Source organism: Zonotrichia leucophrys, chromosome 7 (assembly GCF_028769735.1).
Source record: "Zonotrichia leucophrys gambelii isolate GWCS_2022_RI chromosome 7, RI_Zleu_2.0, whole genome shotgun sequence".
Classification (NCBI taxonomy): domain Eukaryota; kingdom Metazoa; phylum Chordata; class Aves; order Passeriformes; family Passerellidae; genus Zonotrichia; species Zonotrichia leucophrys.
This window is the reverse complement of record NC_088177.1, coordinates 17,607,973-17,631,173: the sequence shown is the minus strand read 5'-3', so window position 1 is coordinate 17,631,173 and position 23,201 is coordinate 17,607,973. Positions and strand designations below refer to the sequence as shown.

Sequence of the window (23,201 nt, the reverse complement as noted above, 5' to 3'; positions counted from 1 at the left end):
GAAAAGAAATGCAATTTTGAGAAAAATGTGTAGTTTTTGTCTGTCTTGTTTAATGGCATATGCATGAGTAGAAGCAGAAATGAACTGATTATGAGTTCTCCAGCAAGAGAGGCTCTCAAGAGAGAACAGTACATTTTCTCACTGGGAAATATTTACTTTTAACCAACAAAATTAACCTTAAAAGATGTTTGGTCTCAGGCTGACAGAATGGATATTGCAGTCCAGACCCTTGGCCTATGCTTAGGCCTTGGGGAGGAAAGGAATGCTAATACTGAGCTGGGGACACCAGAATTCTCATGTTTTTGAAAAGCTAAAGTTTTGGTTTCACACATTCTTCTTTATTTTCTCCTTTTTCCTGTTTATGAATAAAATGTGCAGCACTTCGCTGTTATTTTGACATGCTTTTCATTTTGTGGATGATCCTTGTAGCAGTGTGTGTTGGGTTTGTGTGGCAAGGGTGGGGTAGTGGGGGTGTTGTCTGTGAGAAGCTTCTTCATGTTGGACAGAGCCAGTGCCAGGCAGCTCCAGGTTGTCCAGCTGCTGGCCAAGGCTGGGCCAACAGTGATGGCAGGAATAGCTCAAGTGAGTTAATTTCTTCACTGGAAGCACAGTTATGAGGTACTGATGGTTAATCAACCAAACAGGATGGGCTGTCTGCATAGGACATGTTCAAATCCACCCAGCAAGTTTTGACTGTGAGGCCTTTTTACTGCTCTCACTGAGAGTAGAGGCGATGTGTGCTGGGCCATTGGAATGGACAGTGCCATTCCACAAGGCTGGGAGGTGGTTGGGATGGATGTTGTTGCCTCTGCTGGCCCCCCTCAGCTGGGTGCCGGAGCTGTCGGGGCAGCGCTGTGCGTTTGCTGGAGCTGAGGGCTGTGGCTGTGCTGCCCTTGCAGGAAGCCGTGCAGGTGCTCATCAAGCACTCGGCCGACGTCAACGCCCGCGACAAGAACTGGCAGACCCCACTGCACGTGGCAGCTGCCAACAAGGCAGTGAAGTGTGCCGAGATCCTGATCCCCCTGCTGAGCAGCGTCAACGTGTCGGACCGCGGCGGGCGCACGGCGCTGCACCACGCCGCGCTCAACGGCCACATCGAGGTGAGCACCGCCAGCCACTCTCCTGCCTCGTTCTCTACTCTTGCACTAGGCTCAGTCTGGACTCTGTTGTTATCTAATTGTAACAGTTCCATACCTCCTTGGTGATTTCTCATGGGCAGCTCCTCACAGCACTGACTCCTCCTTCTTCACAGCGCAGCCAACAAACTCCAGCTTGCTTCTCAACCAGCTAACCCACTCTTTTATAGCACTCATCCTCACGGGACACAGCTGTGGCCTGTTAAGGGCAGGCCTGTTCCTAATCTTTGGTGATTGGTACAGCTGCAACCCCTCAGGTGTGAGGCTACCTTCTGCACTGTCTTTATTTTCTTACATTGTATCCCCCTACAAGACTCTAGTCTAGTACTAGTCTAGACTCAACTCTAGTGCTCAGTCTACACCTGCTGTGGCTGGGTCTAGACAGAGCCCTGTGTCCCTGAGCCCTGGGGTTGCTGTCACTTGGCTGCTTCCCAAACTGCAGGATGGGTTTCCTACCTGCAGGAACACAGCAGTGGCTGTGTAGAACCAGGGTGTGAGTCAGATGTGCATGCACTCCTGGAGAGATGGAGAGATGGCTGTGCCACTGCTTCCAGCAGCTCCAGGGTCTCCTGGCTTCTTTGGGGCTGGAGTGCCTGTGAAAATAAGAGTGGCAGAATGGAAAGAAGGGAAAACTGGTGGATTGATTTCATACTGAAGAGACATGCAACTGTCCAAGGTCCAGTCGCTCTGCTTTTCTAATTGGCCTTCTAGAAAATGTGCTTCTGTTTTTCCCTACTTATACAGGCAAACCTTCCTAGTATTATTTAATGGTATGAAAAAGTTTACGTAAATAAAGCCCCTAGATTTTTGCCTCCTAAGTTTTGCTAGTCTTTAGATCTGGGTTTAAGGGTCCTCATTTTCCCATTCTGCACCTGAAGATCTAGGTAGGGAATAAAAACTCTTAGACTGGAACAGTAAGCTTCTGTCAACAAAAGTTGATGAGTTGATGAGTACGGTAATTAAAAGAAGAAAGAGGAATGGTAGGTCCTGTAAGATGGTGACAGTGTTTGTCCTTTAAAACACTGGACTGTAGGAAAGAGACAGTAATTCCTGTATCTAACTGTCCTAATCTGATTTTTTTTTAATAGAGAACATCAGAAATGATCATTCAGATGTACCATTTTGTGATACCAGCTTTATTGCAAGATTGATTTGTTATAAATCTTCAAGTCTGTGGTCTGAGGGTTGATTTATCTTCTGTTGTTACTTTTAGATGGTGAACTTGCTGTTGGCCAAGGGGGCAAACATCAATGCTTTTGACAAAAAGGACAGAAGAGCTCTTCACTGGGCAGCGTACATGGGTAAGGCTTGGGCTGCTGCTCCTCCTTTTTCATTTCCTATTCACAAATGGGTTGCATGTCTTAAAATGGACTGGAGCAGACCTGGCCATTGAAAACGAGTGTTGTAATTACCCTGAAGAGGGAAGGGTTCAGCTGATCTAAATAAACACTGTCCATTTATGGGTTTGCAGCTAGGAAGATCTTGGCTGTGATTTCCTTTTTAAGACAGTTAATTGTGGGGTTTTTGTGTTGCTTTTTCATTTTGGTCTTCTTATCCCGACTCTAAGTCAAACCTGAGCTATATTTGTGCTAGAAAAAAAACCCAGGTTATATTTATTTCAGTTTTTACTAAAAAGTACTTTCAGTGAAATGCAGGCAAGTGTGATCAAAAATTTAGTGGTTTATTGCAGTGTATAAGCAGCTAGGTAATGATATTCTTAGGAAATGCACAATAGACACTTTCTTCCTGTTAGGAGAATATTGTCACCTTTTATTCCAGAGTGGACAAGAGCAACTGAATATCTCCCCAAAAAATAAGTGGTGTTATCAAGTGCTGCTTAATTCAAACAGTTTGCCTTATCATTCTTTTCAAGCTAAAGGCAAATTTCTTACATTGGGACATTATAATTTTAAAATACAAGATCGTCTGTGATAGTGGTCATGCTTGTTCAAGAGCTTTTGTTGGCCAAGCTGTATATTTCAGGTTGCAGTTGGTGGGGAGCTGTGCACCCTCAGCCAGGAACTCTTTATTTGACATGTCAGAAATCTTTATTTTAATCCTGGCACTTTTAGGAATGAGATAATAGGAGATTTCCAACTGTGAGAAAAGCATATTGTGTGGTTTTTTGATATACACAGACACAGATGGAAAGGCTCTTGCCAACAACTCTGATGTGGCTTTTGAGCTAACGAGCTTTGAACTTCACTCTCTGGATTTGAAAGGCTCTTACATTGTGCTGTGCAATTCCACGCCTCTTTTCCATTTAAATGTTTTCAGAAATTCATGATGCACTTTTAAAAGTGTTTAGATAACATCTAAGGCCTAAATTAGCAATGGAGTCTGTAGTGCATTTTAGACAGAAGTTAGATAATTCGATGAGAGCTGTAAATAAACCCTCACAGAGTTTCTGGAATATTTAATTATTTTGGGACACTCATTATCTATAGACTTTGTACATATGGTTTCCTAGGTCCTGCACATGACAGAGCTGCCCTTGTCATGAAAGTGCTGTGCAACCCCGATGGAGCACAACTTTGTGTGGTGTTTGACGTAATAAGTGTTTAATTCTAAGGCAGACAGTTCTGTCTCAGCATGAAGCAATAAGACTCTTCCTTTTAATTTTATAATTTATTAAGGTTATTTTTTATCTCTAACAAAACCCAAGTAGTGTTAGCAGTTGTGTTTGCAGGTGACATCAATAGGATGCTGTTTTGGGAGACTTGCATTGCCATGCTCCTGTGCTCACTGTATCACTATTCTCTGTAAAAGGGAGAATAAAACACACTGTTAGCTTGAGAGAAATAAATGGAAAAGAGGTGTGGTTTTGTTCTTTTGGCAACTGGAAAATCAATTCAGTAAAGAGAAATTTGACACATTTGGAGAAGGTGAATGCATGGATTTCTTCACAAGGCCTGGAGCTAGGATTAGAAACATTTATAAAAATGCTTTTTCTTCCTTCCAGCAGCTGTAAAACTGTGGGAGCACTTTGAAACAGCAGTGAAAGGGCAGTGTGTTAACAATAAAGCAGCAATCTGGGAGAAGTGATGCTGTGGGATGGTCTATTCATTGATTACTGTCTTTTATCTTTTGAAGGTCACCTGGAAGTTGTTGCCTTACTGATTAATCATGGTGCAGAAGTGACTTGTAAAGACAAGAAGGGTTACACCCCACTTCATGCAGCTGCATCCAATGGGCAGATTAACATTGTGAAACAACTCCTTAACCTGGGGGTGGAGGTATGTGGTAATGTGCACTTTATTTCTATTTAGAGATAGTCTTGTCCTCTTTCTTATGGATGCTGCTAAAGACAGGGACTTCTAAAGAAAAGAGGTCCCATTTTCCAGACCACCTCATTCTTCATGTGGTTTATTGGTTCAAGAGTCTGGAGATATTCTGTATTAAAGAAAGGCTGATAAGGACAGTAAATTGCAGGCCACCTTGCTGAAAGAATCAGGAGATATATCCTGTTCCTGCAGAAGAAGATGGAGTATTGAAATTTTCCTTGGGTCAGCATTTCCTTTGATACAATGAATGGTTGTTCTCAATGTATACACTGAGTACTTTACTAAACAGCAGCTCAGGCTGTTTCAGTTTACAGACCTGTATTTCCTCTGTAGCTGATAGATTGTTTTCACTCTGGAAAATAACTTTTGGTTTTCAGGGCACAGACTTCTTGTTATTGCCAATTCCTCAAAGCAGTGGTGAGATGACCAGAGGAGCCTGATCAGACAGTTAATCATAATAAAGACATTGCTTTTGCCATGGTATTTTCAGCTGACTTGACCTGCCAGAAAATTATCAGAAGTTCATGTTCACAGGCTGTTGGCTGCGAAGGGGAATAGCTGTTTCCTGTTATCAACAGTGCCATGCTAATAAGTCCCATTAAGTTCCACATTCTCCACCACTGGGGATATGATCTTAGAGACGCCTGTGTTTCATGGAAGGCTGTTCATGCCATTCCCGAGTCTTTTGTGCAATCTCTCTTGTCCTGTTTTACAGAACAGCAGTTGAATACTAAGCTGGTCATCAAGAAGTAACATAATCTTAATTACATCTTTATAATACTGAACTACTGAAAGTGGTTTCTCATTGAAGTGTAAATATCTGTGCACTTTCACATTGTTTTCACTCAGATACCCCCACTCCCTATCCAAAATGAAACAGCCATTATGCCTGGTTCTGTTCACAAAAACTCAATAGTCGCTGTTGTAATCTTTTTAAATATAAAGATTGTGAGCTTTTGATTCATCCTGCTTTTCCACTTACATGGAAAATCTTTCCAGCTTGTTAGGAATTTTGTCATCAATATCGTCATTACATAGTCCTGCTATCAGCTTTAAGCTTCACACTGGTTTTAGAAATTGTCAGCAGGATAAAAAGTTAATAATAGGAAAGGTAAAGCATTCCAAGGGAAGCTGTCTGGGAGTGTAGTTTGCCGATGAAATGTGCTGGTGAGAGCTATGCCCTATGACAGTTCAGGCCTCCAGCTATTTCCATTTGCAGCGTGTGATGCATTACATAAACGCTAAGCTGATCTCTGTAATTTTAACTTTGTCTCCTTGTCTCATTTTAGATTGATGAGATGAACATCTATGGAAATACTGCACTTCACATTGCCTGTTACAACGGTCAGGACTCTGTTGTTAATGAGCTGATTGACTATGGTGCTAATGTAAATCAGCCTAATAACAATGGATTCACCCCCTTGCATTTTGCTGCTGCCTCCACTCATGGAGCACTGTGTCTTGAACTGCTAGTGAATAATGGGGCAGATGTTAATATTCAGGTAAAAACTTAAATACCAGCTTTACAGTTTTACTTTAGCCTATTTTGCATATCTCAGGAGGAAATTGTAACAACAGCTACAGCATGGCTCTAAATCCTTGATGGAATTGGAATGATGCTGAGAATGTTGATCATGAAACTGTTTGGGTGATATTACATCCCAGCAGGGGAGCTTGCAGTGCCTTGATAACAATGAGAACTCTAAACTCTAGGGCAATCACTTTCATGAAGGCACAAAAAAGTACTAAAATATAGTCCCAAGAGCTCTGTCAAAATGTTATCTCAGGGAATGGTGCTAAGTCAAAGAACTATTCCTTTTTAGTATTTTTCTTCCCCGTATAATATAAATTTAATTAAACCTGACTCCAAAAAGTTCCCTTTCCAGGGTTGCTTGTTACCTACTTTAGAGCCCCAGCTTACAAACTCTGATTCTGCATAGGATATCTGAATATTCTTGAAGGCACAACTTACACATCTCAATGAAAGTGAAAGGAACTTGCAGTTATCCAACAGAGGGTACTGGTATAAGTATTAGAAAACTGGAGGTCTTCTGAGTTCATACAAGATTTTGACTACTTTTGTTAAAATTTTTTGAATTTCAGTTTCCCATCTATGAAGCTGGCATTTAACTTCCAGCATTTAACACCCCGTAAGATCAGTGAATAGCCAGTGCACTGTTTAAACTCAAAATTATTAAGAAGAAGTTAGGGATTGTGCTTGCCAATGAAGGTGCCAATAAACCATGCCAATAAACAGAAGTGATGTGAGGGGAGGCCGGTACCGCTCCCATCTATTTTCTCATTGTTCGGCTTTCCTGGTCTCAGTTTCTTTCTGTAAAACCCAAAACATTGCTGTGTACTCACTGTATCTTTGCTTTCATGAGCCTGCACGTGCTAAAGCAGTGCTGTGTTTCATTCCTGGCAGAGTAAGGATGGGAAGAGCCCCCTGCACATGACAGCTGTCCATGGGAGGTTCACGCGCTCGCAGACGCTCATCCAGAACGGTGAGTCCCTGTCAGCCCCTGGAGCGGCTCTCCGAGACATCAGGCGTGTCCACTGATGCAGTCTTCAGTTGTTCTGGCCCAGAGGGCAGCTCCATGAACTTCTGCCTTTGAGCTGAACTGACAGCTCTCATTCCATCATGTCATTGCAACCCGAGGTTTTGGTTGCTGACAAAATTCCATAATCTTCCAGCTGACAGTGGTCCAGATGATCTACTGAGATTCTTAACCTGAAAGCAAGAGTTCAGAGGTGTATTCAGGTCTTTTTTCTGCTGAGAAGGATGCACAATTTTCTAGTTGTCCTCCTTTGGGAGCCCTGGTGTTCTTAAGAGCTCAAACCATTTTCTCTACTCTGCACTCAGCAGCTGTGCTTTTCTCATCCCTTGCCACTGTCTCCATGAAGTGTTGAATATGTACTCAGCAGGGAGGAGCAGTGCTACCTTGTTTGCTCTGGCATAGCCAGGATTCCTGATTATCAGTCATTTTTCAGGCATCTTTTTTTGTCCAAGAATACTATAGAATATAGCAATTGTTCTTGTTGGAGATCTGGCAGAGGCCTGTTTCTGAATGACAGAGGTTGCTGTTACTGATTCTTTACTTAAGCTTCCCAGGTTGGGCTACTACCTGAGACAGGATGGTCTGGGCTTTGTTCATTGGCTGTTTTCTTGGTTGTTTTTGTTGTTTTTTTTCCCCCAAAAATCCCAACTTGGAATTGAAGTGTGAAATGTTGGAAGTAGTTGAACAATTGTGCTTTAAATGTAATGACGCATTTAAACAAGATTGTGTTTTTAAATGGAGGTCTCCAGTAGATCATGATTCTTTCAGGTCATCATGCAAATTGTTATCTCTCTCCTGGGATTAAAAAAAAGTAATAATAAAAGGGGGTAGGGGCAAAATGCAAGAAACTGTGCTTTACTGCAATTTTTAGTTGTTTGGTCTAATAGGCTCAGGCTTAGAGCCATTGTTTGCTCGCTGTTGGATTTGTGTGTGAAAGGACTGGCAGCTCTTCATCTGCCCTTCATGCCTCTCTACTCTTCTTCCACTTACTTGGGTTTCACTTCTTTCTTTCTTTCTTGGTTTTCTGCCCCTCTAATTTTAGTGTACACAGATCTCATTGCAAGTGACTTTATACCTCATTGCCATGGGATCTTGGGGAAGAGAGAAATGTGAATTATTTAAAGCAATAGAGTTTCATTCTGCAGTACTTAATGAGTTGGCTAACTATGCCTCAATTTCTGGTTGCTGTCTCTAGCAGCTTGTAGAGGAAGAATGGATTACCTTAAAATTGGAAAACTGCAAGTGTGATACCTTTTTTTAAAAATGAGGAAAAAGAAAGCTGGGGAATGTTACATAGGTCAGCCAAAGTGGGCAATATCTTGTGTAGATTTCTCAAGAGTAAAGGAAGCTGGAACATCACAGTTCTTTTCTACAGCTGTTTAATAGGCTTTGTAAACACAGCACAGTTCTCTGACTTTTCCATGTTTCTGGTTGTGGAGACCTCCACTGGTGGATGCTCTACCCCAGGCACCCTGTTCAAGCGTTTCACTGACCTTCATTCACCATTAAAAAATTAGAAATTAGAAAGTTTGGAAGGAACCTTAAATATCATCTAGGTGTAGCCTGTCTGCCATGGGGAGGGCATGCCTTGTACTAGATCAGGTTTCTCACAGCCTCATTCAAGCCTGTCCTTGAACACTTCCAGGAATGGGGTGTCCACAGATTCTCAGGGCATGTTGTCTAGTGCTTTACTAGAGCTCTTCCTGTTGCAATTAAGCCCTGTTACCACCTGTGAATAGTGGACATGCAGTAAATATTACCATATCCTGGTGTTAGCAAGACTTCTGACATGCTTTCAGGAACCATTCTCACTGCAAACCAGCAGAGTATTAAAATACTGCAGCACTAGTGCATAACTGGTTGTAAAACTACGCTCAGAGATTAGTAATAAATGAATTGTTGTTGAAATGGAAGGTGTAGTGAGGGAGTTTCAGTTTCCCTTCTGGGTCTGGAACTATCCAGTATTTTCATTAAATGCTTGGATAATGGAATAGAAATGTGCTTTTAACATTTGGAGAAGAAAATTGTGGTTGGGAGAGACTGTTTGGCAGAAGGTGGAGTCAGAATGAAAAATGATCTGTAGAACTGGAGACAGAGGTTATAATGCAAGTGAAGCAAAAGAAAAATCACCCACAGAGGCAGGAGTATCAGCTGGACAAGTTCAGAATGGCAACAGCCAGGTGGGTGGCAGTCCCTCCAGAAGGGATCTGGGGCTTGTAGAGGATCAGGAGCTTGTTGGCCACAAGTCAGCAGTGCTGTGGTGCTTAAAGAAATGGGTAATGGATGTCCATGGTGCTGTGCAATGTCCAGGAGTGCACAGATAGGAGTGTAGCCAGCAGGCATGAAGTAATCCTGTTTGCTTAGCTCAGCATTGGGAGAGTTAGCTGTAGTACTGGTTTTGGCTTTTGCTTCCACAAGGATGCTGGCCAGCTGGAGAGGACTGGGGGAAAGAGAGAATAGTTGGAGTGCAGTAAACCTGACTGGCAAGGAGAGACTGAGAAAGTTACAGTTCTTGGTCCAAAAAGAAAACAGGGACTTGTCTGTAATCTATCTAAAGAAAGAATCCATTTTTCCTGCTTATGTGAATAAAACATAAGATGCCAGGTTTACATTATAAAAGGAAAAGTTCTACATAAGCACTGTTTGGTTATGCTGTGGTAAGACACACAAAAAGCACGCAGCACATTTGTTTGCAGTGTGTTCCTGATGGCCTCCGAAGCGAACTCTAATTTACATTGTTGTACAGATAAGGCTGAGTGGCAATGCCTTTACAAATGAGGGTGCAGTTTCAGCAGATTATTTTGTAGTTTATTTCAGGACACCCATTTGTACCTTTAGCTAGGCAACAAATCGCAATCACGTACTTGACCCCTGTACATCATCCCATTGCCACCACTGCAGGTGGAGAGGGAGGTGCAGGTGCTGCTGCCAGACCATGGCTGACAGCTGAGAGCTTGCTGTGTGCCGGTCCTTGCTCTGGGAAATTCAGTGGCTAAGAGAGCAGCTCGGGGCTGCTCATGGTGCTGAGACAAACAGCACTTGTGGTCCCTTATTCACGGTGAATTTTTCAGTGTTAATCTGTATGAAAATCTCTTCTGCAGGAGGGGAAATCGACTGTGTAGATAAGGATGGTAACACCCCTCTGCACGTGGCTGCAAGATACGGACACGAGCTTTTGATCAACACCCTCATAACCAGCGGAGCCGATACTGCCAAGTAGGTGCCTCAAGTGGAGCTGTTTGCAAGGATCAAGTGTCGTGTCCAGTGCCTGGAAACACAACTGCTTCTGATGTGGGGAGGTTAAAACTGACAAGCATAATTGCACTGTAGTTGGGTGACATGAGACTAAAATATGAACGATTGGGAAGTGTGGAGGGCAGCAAACTCTGCTCAGTTCCTGTTGTGCCCACTTGTGTGATTACAAGTTGTACAAGCACTGCTTCTTCCCCCTGAAGCATTGATGTAGGACAGTGGTGGTAATGTACATGAAGTGGGGATGTGTGTGTGTGTATATATATATATACACAGAGAGGATTTTTGAGTATTGTTTAGTTATGCTCAAGTTCCTAGGGTCTTTTAAAAGGAGTATAAACACAGGGGTAGGAGATTAGGGTAATGCAATGCCATGAGGGATATCTGTACCAGGTGTTTCAGAGCAGCATCTGATTTCGTGAATCTAAGGTTTTGCAAATTACCTTCACATGTCTCCAAAATAAAATTTTTCTTTCACATAGAACATACCATAGAAATCAGGGACTTCTTTTGACTTACCTACTTAGGAAACCCTGCTTTCAAATGCAAATGTCTGGTTTGAATTTGGGAGAGAATTGCAGCTCTCAGTAGTTTGTTTATTTGCTTGGTGGTGTTCATGCAAGTGACACATTTGCCCATTCTTCTTTGCTAAATACAACTGTCACTCTACAAACTCAGAAGGTAGAACAGATCTTCAATTGGCTTGGATAATGCAATTCCACATTAGGTTTCAGCTAGTGTGACTGAGTTTTATTAATATAGCCAGCATGAAGATCTTGGTATCTTAACAGAAGTGTAGGTTTTTCCTCTCTCTTTCTCCAGTACAGTCAGTCACTGTCTATTATCTTGAGGTTTTAGGGGAAAATGAGATGCACTGGGATAGCCCACTCCACTCTTGGAATCAGGGTTATCCAGTTAGAAATTTCTATTTCACAGTTGGGTAACTGGAACATTGATCAAATAAAATACTTTTTCCAGCAGCAGAAATAAGTGAAATAAGAAGTTGGCTCAGAGATAGCAGGCAGATGGAAATGATGCTACTGCCTGTGCTAAATGTGCTTTCAATATGTGCTGCATGTAAATAATTCTGGGTGAGCTCCCCAAATAGGTTTAGGAAAGAAAATTCTGCAGCACTGTTCGCAATAAGTGCAGACAGCTCGGCCAGGCTTTGAGGCAATGCACTGCAAGGGAAAGTGTGCAAGTGATGGGAGGAACCAGTGTGAACACCACTGCAGAAATGGCACACTGGGTAGCAAATGTGCAGATAGTGGATTTCAGTGGAGACCAGCCAAAAACATCTGCTGGGTGGAAATCTTGACCAAAAAGATGAATAATATTGTGTTAGATAACTAGGGGGAGGTGGAGGCAGAGGGAAATGGGTGTAAGGAGAAACAGCAATATGGAATGTCCAATGTTCCCTTAAATAAGTGAATCCATGGCTAGAAAATGCAGACTGTTTGTACAGATGCAGCAGCTCAGTGCAGCTTGCGATGTTTTCTTCAAAGAACAGGCTGTCAGATCATCTCTTAATAGATTTATTCTAAGATATAGATGCTGCTAATAGCAAAATTCAAATTTGTACAGCAGCACAAGTCAGTGTAGTGAAGCAGCAACGAGGACATGTGAAGACAGAGAAAGAATGGGCCTGTGGATTCAGGAAATAATAAATTTTTCAAAAACAAACCCAAATAAGTTAAATACATTAATGCATAAAATCGTGGAGAGAGCACAATATATTTATAAACATCCACATTAATTATTGCCTTAAGTTTCCTAAGTAATTCTGATTTATGGTGTCTAGAAAGACAAAATCTTTTGTCTTTGGGTCTGTATCTGAGGTCTTCTCCCATGAGATGATCGTATTCTCTCATCCACCAATTGTCTTGCAGAAGTGAAGGACTGATAGGAATCCATCTGCTATTGTTCTGGAGTTTGTAATTTAAAAAAAAATCTGCTGGAGCAGACAGTAGATGATAATCTTGTCAAGCTAGTTGTTTTCAGAGGCTCCATGTTTATGTGCACTTGGAGAACTGCCAGCAGGATAATATATCTAGAATAACAAGATGCTTTGCACAAAACAATGCTGAATGAAAGACACCAAGATGTCCAGACCCAAAAGTATTCTAAGACAGTGAGCAGTGGTATGCCTAGGGACTGAACTGGCACGATTTCCTGATATTAATTAAAGTTGCTGAGTGCTCAGCTTGTTTAAAAACTCCATGTTTGCCTGATATGGAATTAGACTGCTGATAAACAGGCTCAATCTAAAGGCGCCCTTTCTTTTCTTACCCATCACGTCTGCTCTGAAAGTTTATTGTGTGATTGAAAAGAGGGAGGAAAAAGTGAAAGGGGAGGTGAGGAAAGTAGCTGGAGCAAATAGGAAAATTAGATTATTAGTTCTTAGGCTGTGGAAGAAAACTGATATGGGAGCCTAAAGGAAAGTGTAAAGAGTCATCTGCAAGGAAAAAAAAAGAGATTCAGAAATAATATAGAGAAGATTTTGGCATTTACATTTCCCTCAAAATGGCAGTTGTGTGTGTAGCTGGTGCAGAAATTTGTGGCTCGCTGGGCAATTGACTCCAAGCAGTATCTGCTCTCTTACTTCCTCCCCTACCTTGGCTTCGCCTGGAATTTTTGCAAACCATCCTGCCACATTCTGTTCAAAGCAAAATGCCAAGATTCTGATTCGCTGCATCAGAATATTTTTAACTCTCAAGAAGGCTGTTAAGGAACTACAGATAAAAATAATGGCAGCCACCAAGAAAGAATCTTCCTAGAAAAGCATGAGAAAATGTTGCCTTTCTGGAAGGAGCTTTTGATGTGCTGTGTGTGTATGTAACCTGCGTTTTCTCACGAGGCTGTTGTCCCTTTCAGGTGTGGGATCCACAACATGTTCCCTTTACACTTAGCAGCACTGAATGCCCATTCAGACTGCTGCAGGAAATTGTTGTCATCGGGTGAGTAAATCCCCCAGTGTCCCTGGAACTCCAGCAGTGTTTGTCTCTGCTGCTTGCAGCCCTTTTCCATGCTTTGTTGTGAATTATTCTAATGAAAGTGCTGCTGTGTTGGGCTGTGTGGGGCAGTGCACCAGAGCATGCAAGGCTTTCCCAAAGCCATGCTGGTAATTCCTGTGTTGTTCATGCCCAAAGCTCTTTTCTCCCAGCAGGTTCAGAGAGTTTAGACTCTGGGGAGGGAGGGAATTTAGAACCCCTTTCCAAACTGCAGGAATGCGAGATCCTGTTTTGCGTTGGGGATTCTCCCCCTTGCCCACCAAAGGAGTAATTCTGAAATTATCTCCTTGGGGTCTGCACTGGCACAGGGATTTACATCTCACTGATGGTGATGATGTATTTTGCATGCAGCTAAAGTGTGTATCTGAATCTGTAGTGAAGGACTTAGGCTGGCCAAAGCTCTGGGGGTATGAGAGGGAAAATGGGTGGAAGTGTAGTGTCAAGAGAACAGGCTTGGGATCCTCACCAGAGCCCAAAGCAGAAGCAGCCAGAGCTTGCTTATGAATCCATTTCAAGAGACTCAGTAATCAGTGGCCAAATCCCAGATTCTGCTTTTTCCAGGCAAGAGTTCCTATGAGTTAAAAAATCGTGACTCAGATCATATGAGTTTTCTAGAAAACTCCTTCATTACTTATCATGTAAAATGTCCTACAACTACTTTTCCCCTTTAACTCGAGTCCTGTAGGGTATAAAAGAAATGTGAAAAATGATAATTACATACCCCATTATATTGAGACTTGGTGTGCTCTGGCCTTGACCACTAGATGGGAAGAGAAAGCACTCTGGGTGGGCAGAGTTAGCACTGTCAGGCTGCAGCCTTTGGCCTCGTGCATCTTGATGAATATCCTCACGTGCTGCTGGAAGGCTCTTCCCAATCTGACAACCACGTGCCGTGAAAACAGCCCCAGTTCATGTTTAGGCTGACTCTGTGGTTCTTCCTCGTGTCCCCATGTTCTCTGTCTTCCTGTCCTGCTGTCTCAGCCTCCCAAACACCCATCCCAGGCTGCAGACAGGGGTGTGGAGGAGCTGGATGTGGAAATGGTCTCCTGTCACAGCTCCTTTTATAGCGCTGCCGGTGCCAGCAGCCGCTCGCCGTCCCCGTGCCAGCCTCTCTGACTGCGCCTTGCCTTCTGCTTTCTTCCCAACTAACTGATTTTTCTGTCTCTGCGATGTTTCCTGTGGTTTAACTAGGACAAAAGTATAGCATAGTGTCCTTGTTTAGTAATGAGCACGTGCTGTCTGCAGGCTTTGACATAGACACCCCCGACAGCTTCGGGAGAACGTGCCTGCACGCGGCCGCTGCCGGAGGGTGAGTACTGCACCGGGGCTGCTCCAGGGCATCCTGGGGCACATCTGGGGCCAGCCAGCTTGGCTGTGCTATCCACAGAGGAATTCATTGCTCTGCAAGGCTGTGTGATGCCATAGTTTGGGTCATTTAAGGCTCTCTTGCCCCTGCCCTTGTGTAGGGTGAGCTGGGTTGATTTGAAGCATGTGTTTCAGACAGAGGGGAAAACTCTTCCTTTTCATGCCCCTGAGAAGGCTGTTTCAGCTTTCAGGCCTCCCTGAGAGCCACAACAGTTTCCAGAAAAGCATCATTCCCTAGGGAACACCCAGTGAGGAGCAGGAGCTGGAGCTCCTGGCATGCTGCTGGCAGGGGAGTTACTCCTGGCCTCTATCTCTGGACCGTGTCCTTGTCCAAAAATGCAGCTTTGCAGCAGTGCCCATCAGGTTGCAGCCTTGGAGTCCAAATGTAGTTCATCTCCCTCTCTCCCATTTTTCAGGTGCAATAAGTTTCTAAAAGAAAAACCAATGAACCAAAGCAACAACAAAAAAACCCCAAAACCAAACCCACAGCCTCCAAATTAGAAAGTGAGAAGGCTTCCCCTCTCTTGGGGTGATGCGTTCCTGAAAAGTGGTGGGAGGGCAGAAAAGTGAAATTGAAGTGGAAATTGAAATGCTTCAATTTAAGATGTAAATGTAGCATTCAGTTATTTTAAATATTTCCAGATAATCCAGTCAGTGAAGTGTTGAGAGGTTAATCTAGCAAAAGGACACAAAGTTTGGCGAGCATTGAGTTTTGACTTTTCTGTTTGAGTACTTTATGGCTCAGAAGACTGCTGAAATGGAGCCTTGGCTACAGCCCTTGGATTCTCTGTGGTTATAACAAGCAGAAATGCTCATCCACAGCAAATACTTGGCAGTCATTCTGGAAGTTGCTTTTTCTTCTCAGAGGACCAAAATCTGTATTGCAAAATTTTTGTTCCTGAGGGGGAAAAAACCCCAAACCCTAATAAAATTCATCCAAATATTGGTTTATTATTGTTTTGGTATTATTTCTCTTGATACTTCTTTCACTTTCATGTAAGAGGTATGACAGTTACTTGGATGGAGATTATTTTAATATAGTTCAGATGCTACCTCTTTGATAAGGCTGCACCCCAGAAGGATACTAAAAACATCCTGGAAGTCATAAAGAGAAGGAGAGGCTTCAATAAGAAGCAAAAGTGACTCATGAAAATAAACCATATTTTCTCAGTGGTTTATTATGATTGTCATCACTAGCAAGTGTTTGTATTTTTAGGTCATTGTGGTGAGTGTTCCGTAGTTATTTTATGCAACAGCAATTTAGAGTTGGGATTGACCTACACCAAAATATTGCATTATTGAAGCCAGTCCCTTTTTTTTTTCTGTAGCTGGAGATCTACAGAAGCCATTAGTGTATTTCCTGACTCAGGCCTCTTACTGCCATTACATTAATGGGAGTTGCATGGGTGCTAGAGGAAGAATTTTAAAGGTCTGCTTGTCTGATTGTGAGCACAAGTGATGCCCCTGTGAAAGACAAGCCGTCTTGGAAAGTGCTGCACCACTTTGTCATTTTCCAGCTTGGAGTCCTACATTTATTTGCTTCAATTACAAAAGATCTCAGAATGCAGCTGGTTTGTGTTCTATTAAAAATTACCTGGCTTTAAACAAGACGAAGAAACAGCCAGGCTGTGGGAAATTCTCCTCTACTTTTATAAATGCAGTGTTGATGTGACAATCACTATAACAGCCACACCCCTTTGCTAACAAAGCACTTGGAGATGGGCTTAAATCCATCAATAGTCAACAAATCATATCAGAGTACACCTACAAGTGATTCTTGTGATTATATTTCATTAAATAAACAGGATTTGAGCAAAGTGCTTTCTGTTGAATGCTCTGCTGAGTGGGGGTGGATTTCGTTAAATGTCACCTCTTCATTATTAGACTGGCATTTCATAAGCTAGCAACAACTTTATTTTAAAGTTCCCTTATAAAATACCAGGTCAGAATGGGTGCACTGCAGTACAGCTGCCATTGAAAATTTCCAGACATACTGATCACATTTACTGTGCTCTCTTTGGAAAATTAATTATTTTCTTCTTCAGAAGAGAAGTTTGAGGTTTTCTAGTGGAAAAAAAAAAAGAAAATAATTTCTTTTTAGAGCTTCACTTTCTGTTAGATTGAATTTCAAGTTATAGTTTTTGCACAGCAAATAATACAAAAATAACTAGAGTAACTTTTTCCTTTTGGGGGACAGGGGACAATGCAGGTGTAAGCTTCTGCTTTATTCACCTTTTGTTTTCTTTACTTCTCTTTCCAGTAATGTAGAATGTATAAAACTCTTGCAAAGCAGTGGAGCAGATTTTAATAAGAAGGACAAATGTGGAAGGTAGGTGAATTACAAAGCTCTTTTAAAAAAGAAAGACTCTATCAGGCAAGGAAGAAAGGCCACCTCTGACTGAAAATCATATGTTCTATGAAAAATGGCAGCAAAATCAGGTAGTTTGGCCTTCTCTGCAGAACCCTTGCTGCTACAGTTTCATGCCAGCCACACAGGTGCAGGCTTCATTAAATCCATTATACCTATCCCACCCTCTTGAGCTTTTCTTTTTAAAAATATCACAGCTTTTCTTTTTTCCTTACTGCCTAAATTCTTGTGCTGTTGTGCCCAAGACAGCACCTGATCTGTTATGGCAGGATAGCTGCCACTGGATGTGCTTCCCAGAGGGTTTTCCCCCACGGAAAGCGTTGCTATGGGTGTTGCCATGCCAGCTGAGCAAGATGCTGTGATGGACACGGTGCTGTGCTCTGCCTCCCAGCTGGGAGGGGCAGCGTGTCTGCAGAGCCACAGCAGGGGCTCTCACAGGCACTGGGCTGTTTGCAAGACACAGATTGATGCTCTGTGTCCTATTAGGCTTTGTAGCAGCGCCAGAACTTCCTGTTAATGCAATATTTTGTTAAATTTCCGTGAATTAAAGTGCTGATATTGACTGATGGAAATCTGTAGGAACGCAGCAATGACGATTTATCTTTATCCTCCTCAGTACATGTTGGAATATGAGGTAACAAATTGCCACTTATGTTCCAGGACACCTTTGCACTATGCAGCTGCAAATTGTCATTTCCACTGCATTGAGACCCTGGTGACAACAGGAGCCAATATTAATGAAACAGACGACTGGGGACGCACCCCTTTGCACTACGCTGCTGCTTCTGACATGGACAGAAAGTAAGGGAGCTCTGGGCAATTCCTGCCTCGAGTGTTTCACTACATCATTTGTCTCTTCATGGTGCTCTGCTGTTTGAGCCAAAATATGATCCCACTAGCAGAGGAATTTCTCTCAGATGTGTGCATAGCTCCACAGAGAGTTGCTGTGCCTGGAAGCCAAGCCCCCAGATAATGTGGCATTTCAGCTCCACGGTTTACCTCTGAAGGAGCACACAGTTCTGCAGCCAGCCTGCCCTACAGAACTGTTTTCTCAGTGTTGTGTCCTTTGTTTTCCTCTCTGTGGTTTCATCACAAGATTAAGCTCAGAGAATTTTCTGCATTTGCTTTGCAAGTCCATCAGAAGGGATAGAGCAAGAGACAGCAGCAGGAGAGGTTTTTTGAGGAAGACTGCAGTGACAGACATTTGGCATTTGACAGATTGGTGGGATGGATCTAACCATCAGTCTCACTCCACTGTCAGAGCAGATAAAAATGCTCACCCTGTCCAAACAGGTTGCCTTTTTAGAGAGATGTCTGAGGAATAGGCTGTGTCAGAATGCAGTGGTGTTCTTGTGAGAAGGAGCTGCAAGACTTAGAAATGCTGTGGTTACTGGCTGCAGTTTTAATTCCTAGATTAGTGGAACATTCTGCCAATCTTTTCCTTATAACACACTGTATAAACCAGACTCAATTATCCTGTTCTCTCTCTTCAAAATTGTTAGCAACCTGTATTTATTTTTAGTTCATCCTATGTTTTTATGTCTCACAGTGTCTCTAGACACTAAGGATCTAGTTTTTGCTTTCTTGTATAGTGAGGTCTGGTGAAAGTACAGTTGCATCTCTGCCAGCAGAACACCACCTCAGTGCCACGCCAGGGGAAGTTTGGTTTAACTTTATGGCAGAGTTCTGAGTGCCACATCAAGAGCTTCTTCATCATTTTCTGTGATACTACTGATATAAAAAATGCCTTCCCCATCACCTTCAGACCTGAACAGTGCTGGGGAGAAGGAGGCAGAGTCATCAGAGGTCTGTGCTTGGCATGAAAAGCAGCATAAGCTTGTAGGAAGGCTTTCACCACTGCCTGTTTCTAATTCTGTCTTACCAGGGTGAGGTGTTACTTGGGGGGGTTGAGAATGATGATTCAGTGTGTGTTTTTCAGCTTTTGGTTCTTGGTAGGTGAGGTTCCTGCATTTAAACAAGCTCTTGGTTAACTTCAGGATGTTTCTACTTTTATTCCTCATTTAAAAAAAAAAAAGCTTATTTTAGTCACATCCTGAACTTTGGAAGAAGTATATGGCTTTTATTTGTCCTCACAATCCAAACCTAAATTGATTCTGATGTGGTGATGCTGTCTCCTCATTAAATTTTTCAGTTTGAGATGTTCTGGAAGAAGCCTTATTACATAGATCAAATGCTATTTGCAGACCATGATTTTATAGGTCAGCAAATCTTTTTTTTTTTTCCTGCTGAATGTCAAAAAACTTGCAAGGTCAGGCGATCTCATTCCAAAGAATATTCATCATTAACTCTGGATGTGGGTAGTTAATGAGCAGGGAGAAGAACCTGACTGAGATCACACAGTGTTGCCAAGATATTTGACAGAAAGTGAGGCCAGTCAGCTAATGCAGACTCGAGACAGTGATTTAGTATCAGTGATTAAAGTTGCTCTAAATCCTAAATGCTAGAGAACTAGCAGCTTACTGCAGGAGGAAGCAAGGTGTAGTATTCCTGAGTTACTCTGGAAAGGAAAAAAGTGCACAACATTGCTGCAACAACTTGTGTAATCCTCATAGCTGGCTGGAGGAAGTCAGCTCCTTGAAGAGGAGGTTGGGGGTGGGAGCAGATTCCATCAAAATCACCGGTGTGGTATTTTGAGAATAAGTTGCATTTTTCTGTCCTCTGTGCTAAGAAGAAAGAATATTTTAGGTAACTCCCATGAAAATGCTGAAGAACTTGAAAGAGCCACTGAGATGAAGGAAAAAGAAGCTGCATTGTAAGTTTGGTGTCACAAATGCAGTTAGACTTCATTCCTGGAGAATGCCACGGCTTTGGCTTGCAGCCTTACACTCTGCTCTTGCTTGTTCTTTGCTCTGCTAAAACAATGCTTGGCTTTAATGAGGGCTAACCTAAAGGAAAAAGCTCCATGCTTTTCTCTGTGCACATATTCCCTGGTATTTCTGTTTCTGTGCTTGTTGCTGTTTTCAATGGAAGATGTACAGCTTCAGTAATTTTATAATTCTTTAATATCATGTGCTTTAGTGTCACGTAGTGTCTTTAGTGTCACGCACAGCACAGTCTGTATGTTGCAAAAAGAAGTAGCTAATGGCTTTCTCAATGCATTCACTTGGATTAACATTTTCATCTATCTGCTTAATGTTTTTTTTTTAAAAATCCCCCTTTATTATATAATGGCCTTACATTCACTCCAGATTACAGGCTAGGCAAGGAAGTACTAATAACAAAATGACAGTATCTTGATGGTATAAGAGAAAGTGGCAAGAGCTAGAAAGAGCAAAAGGGATCTTTTGAAAAACATTATTGAAAAAAAAGCCAATGAAGAGAATATGTTAATGTAATTTAATAAAATCTTTTTTCTCCAGCCTGCCCTAGTGCATGTTTGGAGACTGATGGTTTGATATCTGAGTGTTTGTGTGAGGAGTAGCAGTTCTAGGCTGTTTATGTCATGTGCACAGAAGCTTTCAGGTTTTGTAACAGAAAATTAATTTTGTAAATTAGAGTAGCCACAAGAGTTAGGTTGATTATCTTTTCCATGAAGTTGATCTTCAAAGACAAGTGGGAATTTTCTGTTTAAAACATGGTGAATGTGAGGAGCTATTGGTGAGAAGTGATTTGCTGCTCAAAGTACAGGATTCACTGCCAGTGTTCAGTGCCACTTCCAGCTGCAGCGAGGGATGAGCCTGTTAAACCTTGTGAGCCCACATTTACCCAGTGAATTGTCCACAGGTGTCTCGAGTTCCTTCTCCAGAACGATGCCAACCCCTCCATCCAGGACAAGGAGGGCTACAACACCGTGCACTACGCGGCTGCCTACGGGCACCGGCAGTGCCTGGAGCTGGTGAGTGCCTGCTCGGGGCTTCCCTGGCTGCTGGTAGGGAATGTGCCTGTGCCAGGATGGGCAACTCCCCCACGGCCACTACTGGAGCTCTTTGGATAGTAAGAAATCCGTGGAAATCTGAAATATGGGGCAGTAACCACAAATATTTGCACCCATCTTAAAAATATGTTTATCTTGATAATCAAGTCCTAATTCCAAAACCTGGTGCTTAAGGGTTGTCTTTGAGTGAAGTTTATGTATGCACAAGTTAATTTTAAGTGTGATCAAAATATTCCCAGTGTATGCCTAAGTGCCAGGAGTAAGGGACAGTTCCTGGTAAATGACAGTGAATGTGCCTGATCCACCTGGCCCTTTATTTGACCTGCATACTGAGGGAGTAAATAACTTTTGCTTCATACCTGCAGTTTCTTTTTTGTCTCTGGCACAACAATGGCAACATTGATAAAGTTACCATAATCAAGATCAATCAACCTTATATGCAAAGCAGCTGAGAATTTTGGAGTTTTTTGAATATTTTTTTAAATTCCTTTTTTAATATTCTGGGCCTGAGTGATTAGTAATTGCATCTTCTAAGATGCCAACAATTTTTAGCCAAACATTGGATTTGGGAAATGTATAGAATGGATTTATAGATGTATCTGACTTGTTAAAGTGTCATTAAGGTGAGAGTTAACTGCTTGATATACAGGATGATCCAAAATTATATATATTATATAAATTACATGTATTATTACTATATACATGATATAGGCTATATAATAGTATATATTGCATATAAATTGACTTTCATTGCTTCCAAAAACTAAGCTCCAATTGGAAAATTTTATAGCTGTTTATGCTTTAGTGAGAACACTGTGTGTTGTTTAGTGTTACGTGTTGTTTGGTTCTTTCTTTCTGTGTTCAAGAGTCAAGTATTTAGTTTTTGAGAAGGAGCTCTGCACAGCACATGCTGCTTTCACACCACACATGCCACAACAGGAAAATGCTGCAGCTGGTTCCAGCAGCTTGGGAACCTGGGGCAGTAGGTCTGCCAGGGCAGGCCTGGGGCAGAATTTCAGGTGGGGTGTTGAGCTTTTTTAGCTCCCACCTGCAAGCAAGTATATTTAGGACACTTTAAATAGCTCTGCTCCTTGCTGCCTGTGGCAGTGAGCTTGGCCTTGCCTTCTCCTGGCACTGATCTCTGTGACTCTGCCTGTGGGGCTGGAGGGGCAGCATCTTCACTGGGGATTCTCTTTCAGCCTCCCTGTCAGTCCCTGTGTGCTGTGAGGCACAGATTGGGAACAGAGCAAGGCCCCCTCTCTTCTCTTGTGCTTGTGGCTGGGCACATTTTCTGCACATCTCAGTTGCAGGCAATGATCTGCTGTCAAATCTTGGCATTGCTGAGGCTGGGCAGACAGAAGGAAGAGCTGGGAATGCAGAGCATGTCAGAGGTGTTGGGTTTTCTTTTCATCTGGTGTTGGGTTTTCTTTTAATCTGGTGGGCCAGAGACAGCTGTGCAGCAAATGTTCTGTATTCAGGCAGAAAAACTCCAAGTTCTTCCCTGACAGTCTTGCTGTATTTGTGACTGAAGCTGCTGTATGGAAAACCAAGGTCAAGCATCATTTACAGAGTTAGAGTCACACAGCTGTTCTGTGTACAGTGGTGAAAAACGACTGCCACAAATTTTAGTCCTCTGCATGCACAGGATCAGTGTTTTGTGCTGGGGTGCCAGGATTTTTCCATTTGGGGAGCCAGGATTTTTCCATTGGTGTTTGGAGGGTAACAGGCATGTCATTTTCTCTCTGGAATACAAAGGGTAAATGTGTCAGAAAGCATTTGTACTCATCCAGCAGCAGGACCAGGATCTGTCATCTTTGCACCCACTGGCAGAAGAAGCTGACTCAGTTTTTTTATCAGGAGTTACCAGGTCCTGAGTTTAACAACTTTTCATTTGATAACTCTAACTAGTTGATACAGGCACCACCATTACACTGATTTCTTTGCAATGCTGGGATTCAGGATGGCAAAAGGGCTGACAGCAAAGTCAGGTGGGATTATGTAAATAAACCATTATTTTTCAGTGCCATATTAGTTGTTATTTTACTATTTTATCCCCTGGGTAAATGTTTTTGTTTATTATTGATAGCTGATAAAAATATCTATGAATATGAAAATATCTAGGAATTATCTTGCCTAGAATAAGACAGTTCTTTATGGGCTTAAAACTTGTTAGAGGAAAGAGTTCATATAAAATATGGAACTTTAATTGTGGTCAAAACTAAGTCAAGATGGGTGCAACAATAATCTTGTTTTTCTATAATAATGATTACTAGTATTTCTTTACACACACAATACCAAACTTCAGCAAATGTTAGGGAATTATTTTGGTGTT

The 23,201-nt window shown here is 42.3% G+C and overlaps 1 protein-coding gene across 14 annotated transcripts in view; it reads left to right on the top strand.

The window, feature by feature from the left end:
• ANKRD44 (ankyrin repeat domain 44) overlaps positions 1 to 23,201 on the top strand; it is a 131,463-nt gene that overhangs the window by 79,098 nt on the left and 29,164 nt on the right. For 9 of the 14 annotated variants that reach the window (XM_064717721.1, XM_064717725.1, XM_064717732.1 and 6 more), the window contains 12 exons: positions 900 to 1,100; positions 2,350 to 2,437; positions 4,230 to 4,372; positions 5,710 to 5,922; positions 6,846 to 6,924; positions 10,080 to 10,194; positions 13,105 to 13,187; positions 14,487 to 14,550; positions 16,867 to 16,935; positions 17,635 to 17,775; positions 19,664 to 19,747; positions 20,719 to 20,830. In XM_064717721.1, the coding sequence (XP_064573791.1) occupies positions 900 to 1,100; positions 2,350 to 2,437; positions 4,230 to 4,372; positions 5,710 to 5,922; positions 6,846 to 6,924; positions 10,080 to 10,194; positions 13,105 to 13,187; positions 14,487 to 14,550; positions 16,867 to 16,935; positions 17,635 to 17,775; positions 19,664 to 19,747; positions 20,719 to 20,830 (1,392 nt within the window). The remainder of the gene's footprint in view (positions 1 to 899; positions 1,101 to 2,349; positions 2,438 to 4,229; positions 4,373 to 5,709; positions 5,923 to 6,845; positions 6,925 to 10,079; positions 10,195 to 13,104; positions 13,188 to 14,486; positions 14,551 to 16,866; positions 16,936 to 17,634; positions 17,776 to 19,663; positions 19,748 to 20,718; positions 20,831 to 23,201) is intronic. The other 5 variants (XM_064717726.1, XM_064717722.1, XM_064717734.1 and 2 more) reach the window with 2 other exon arrangements.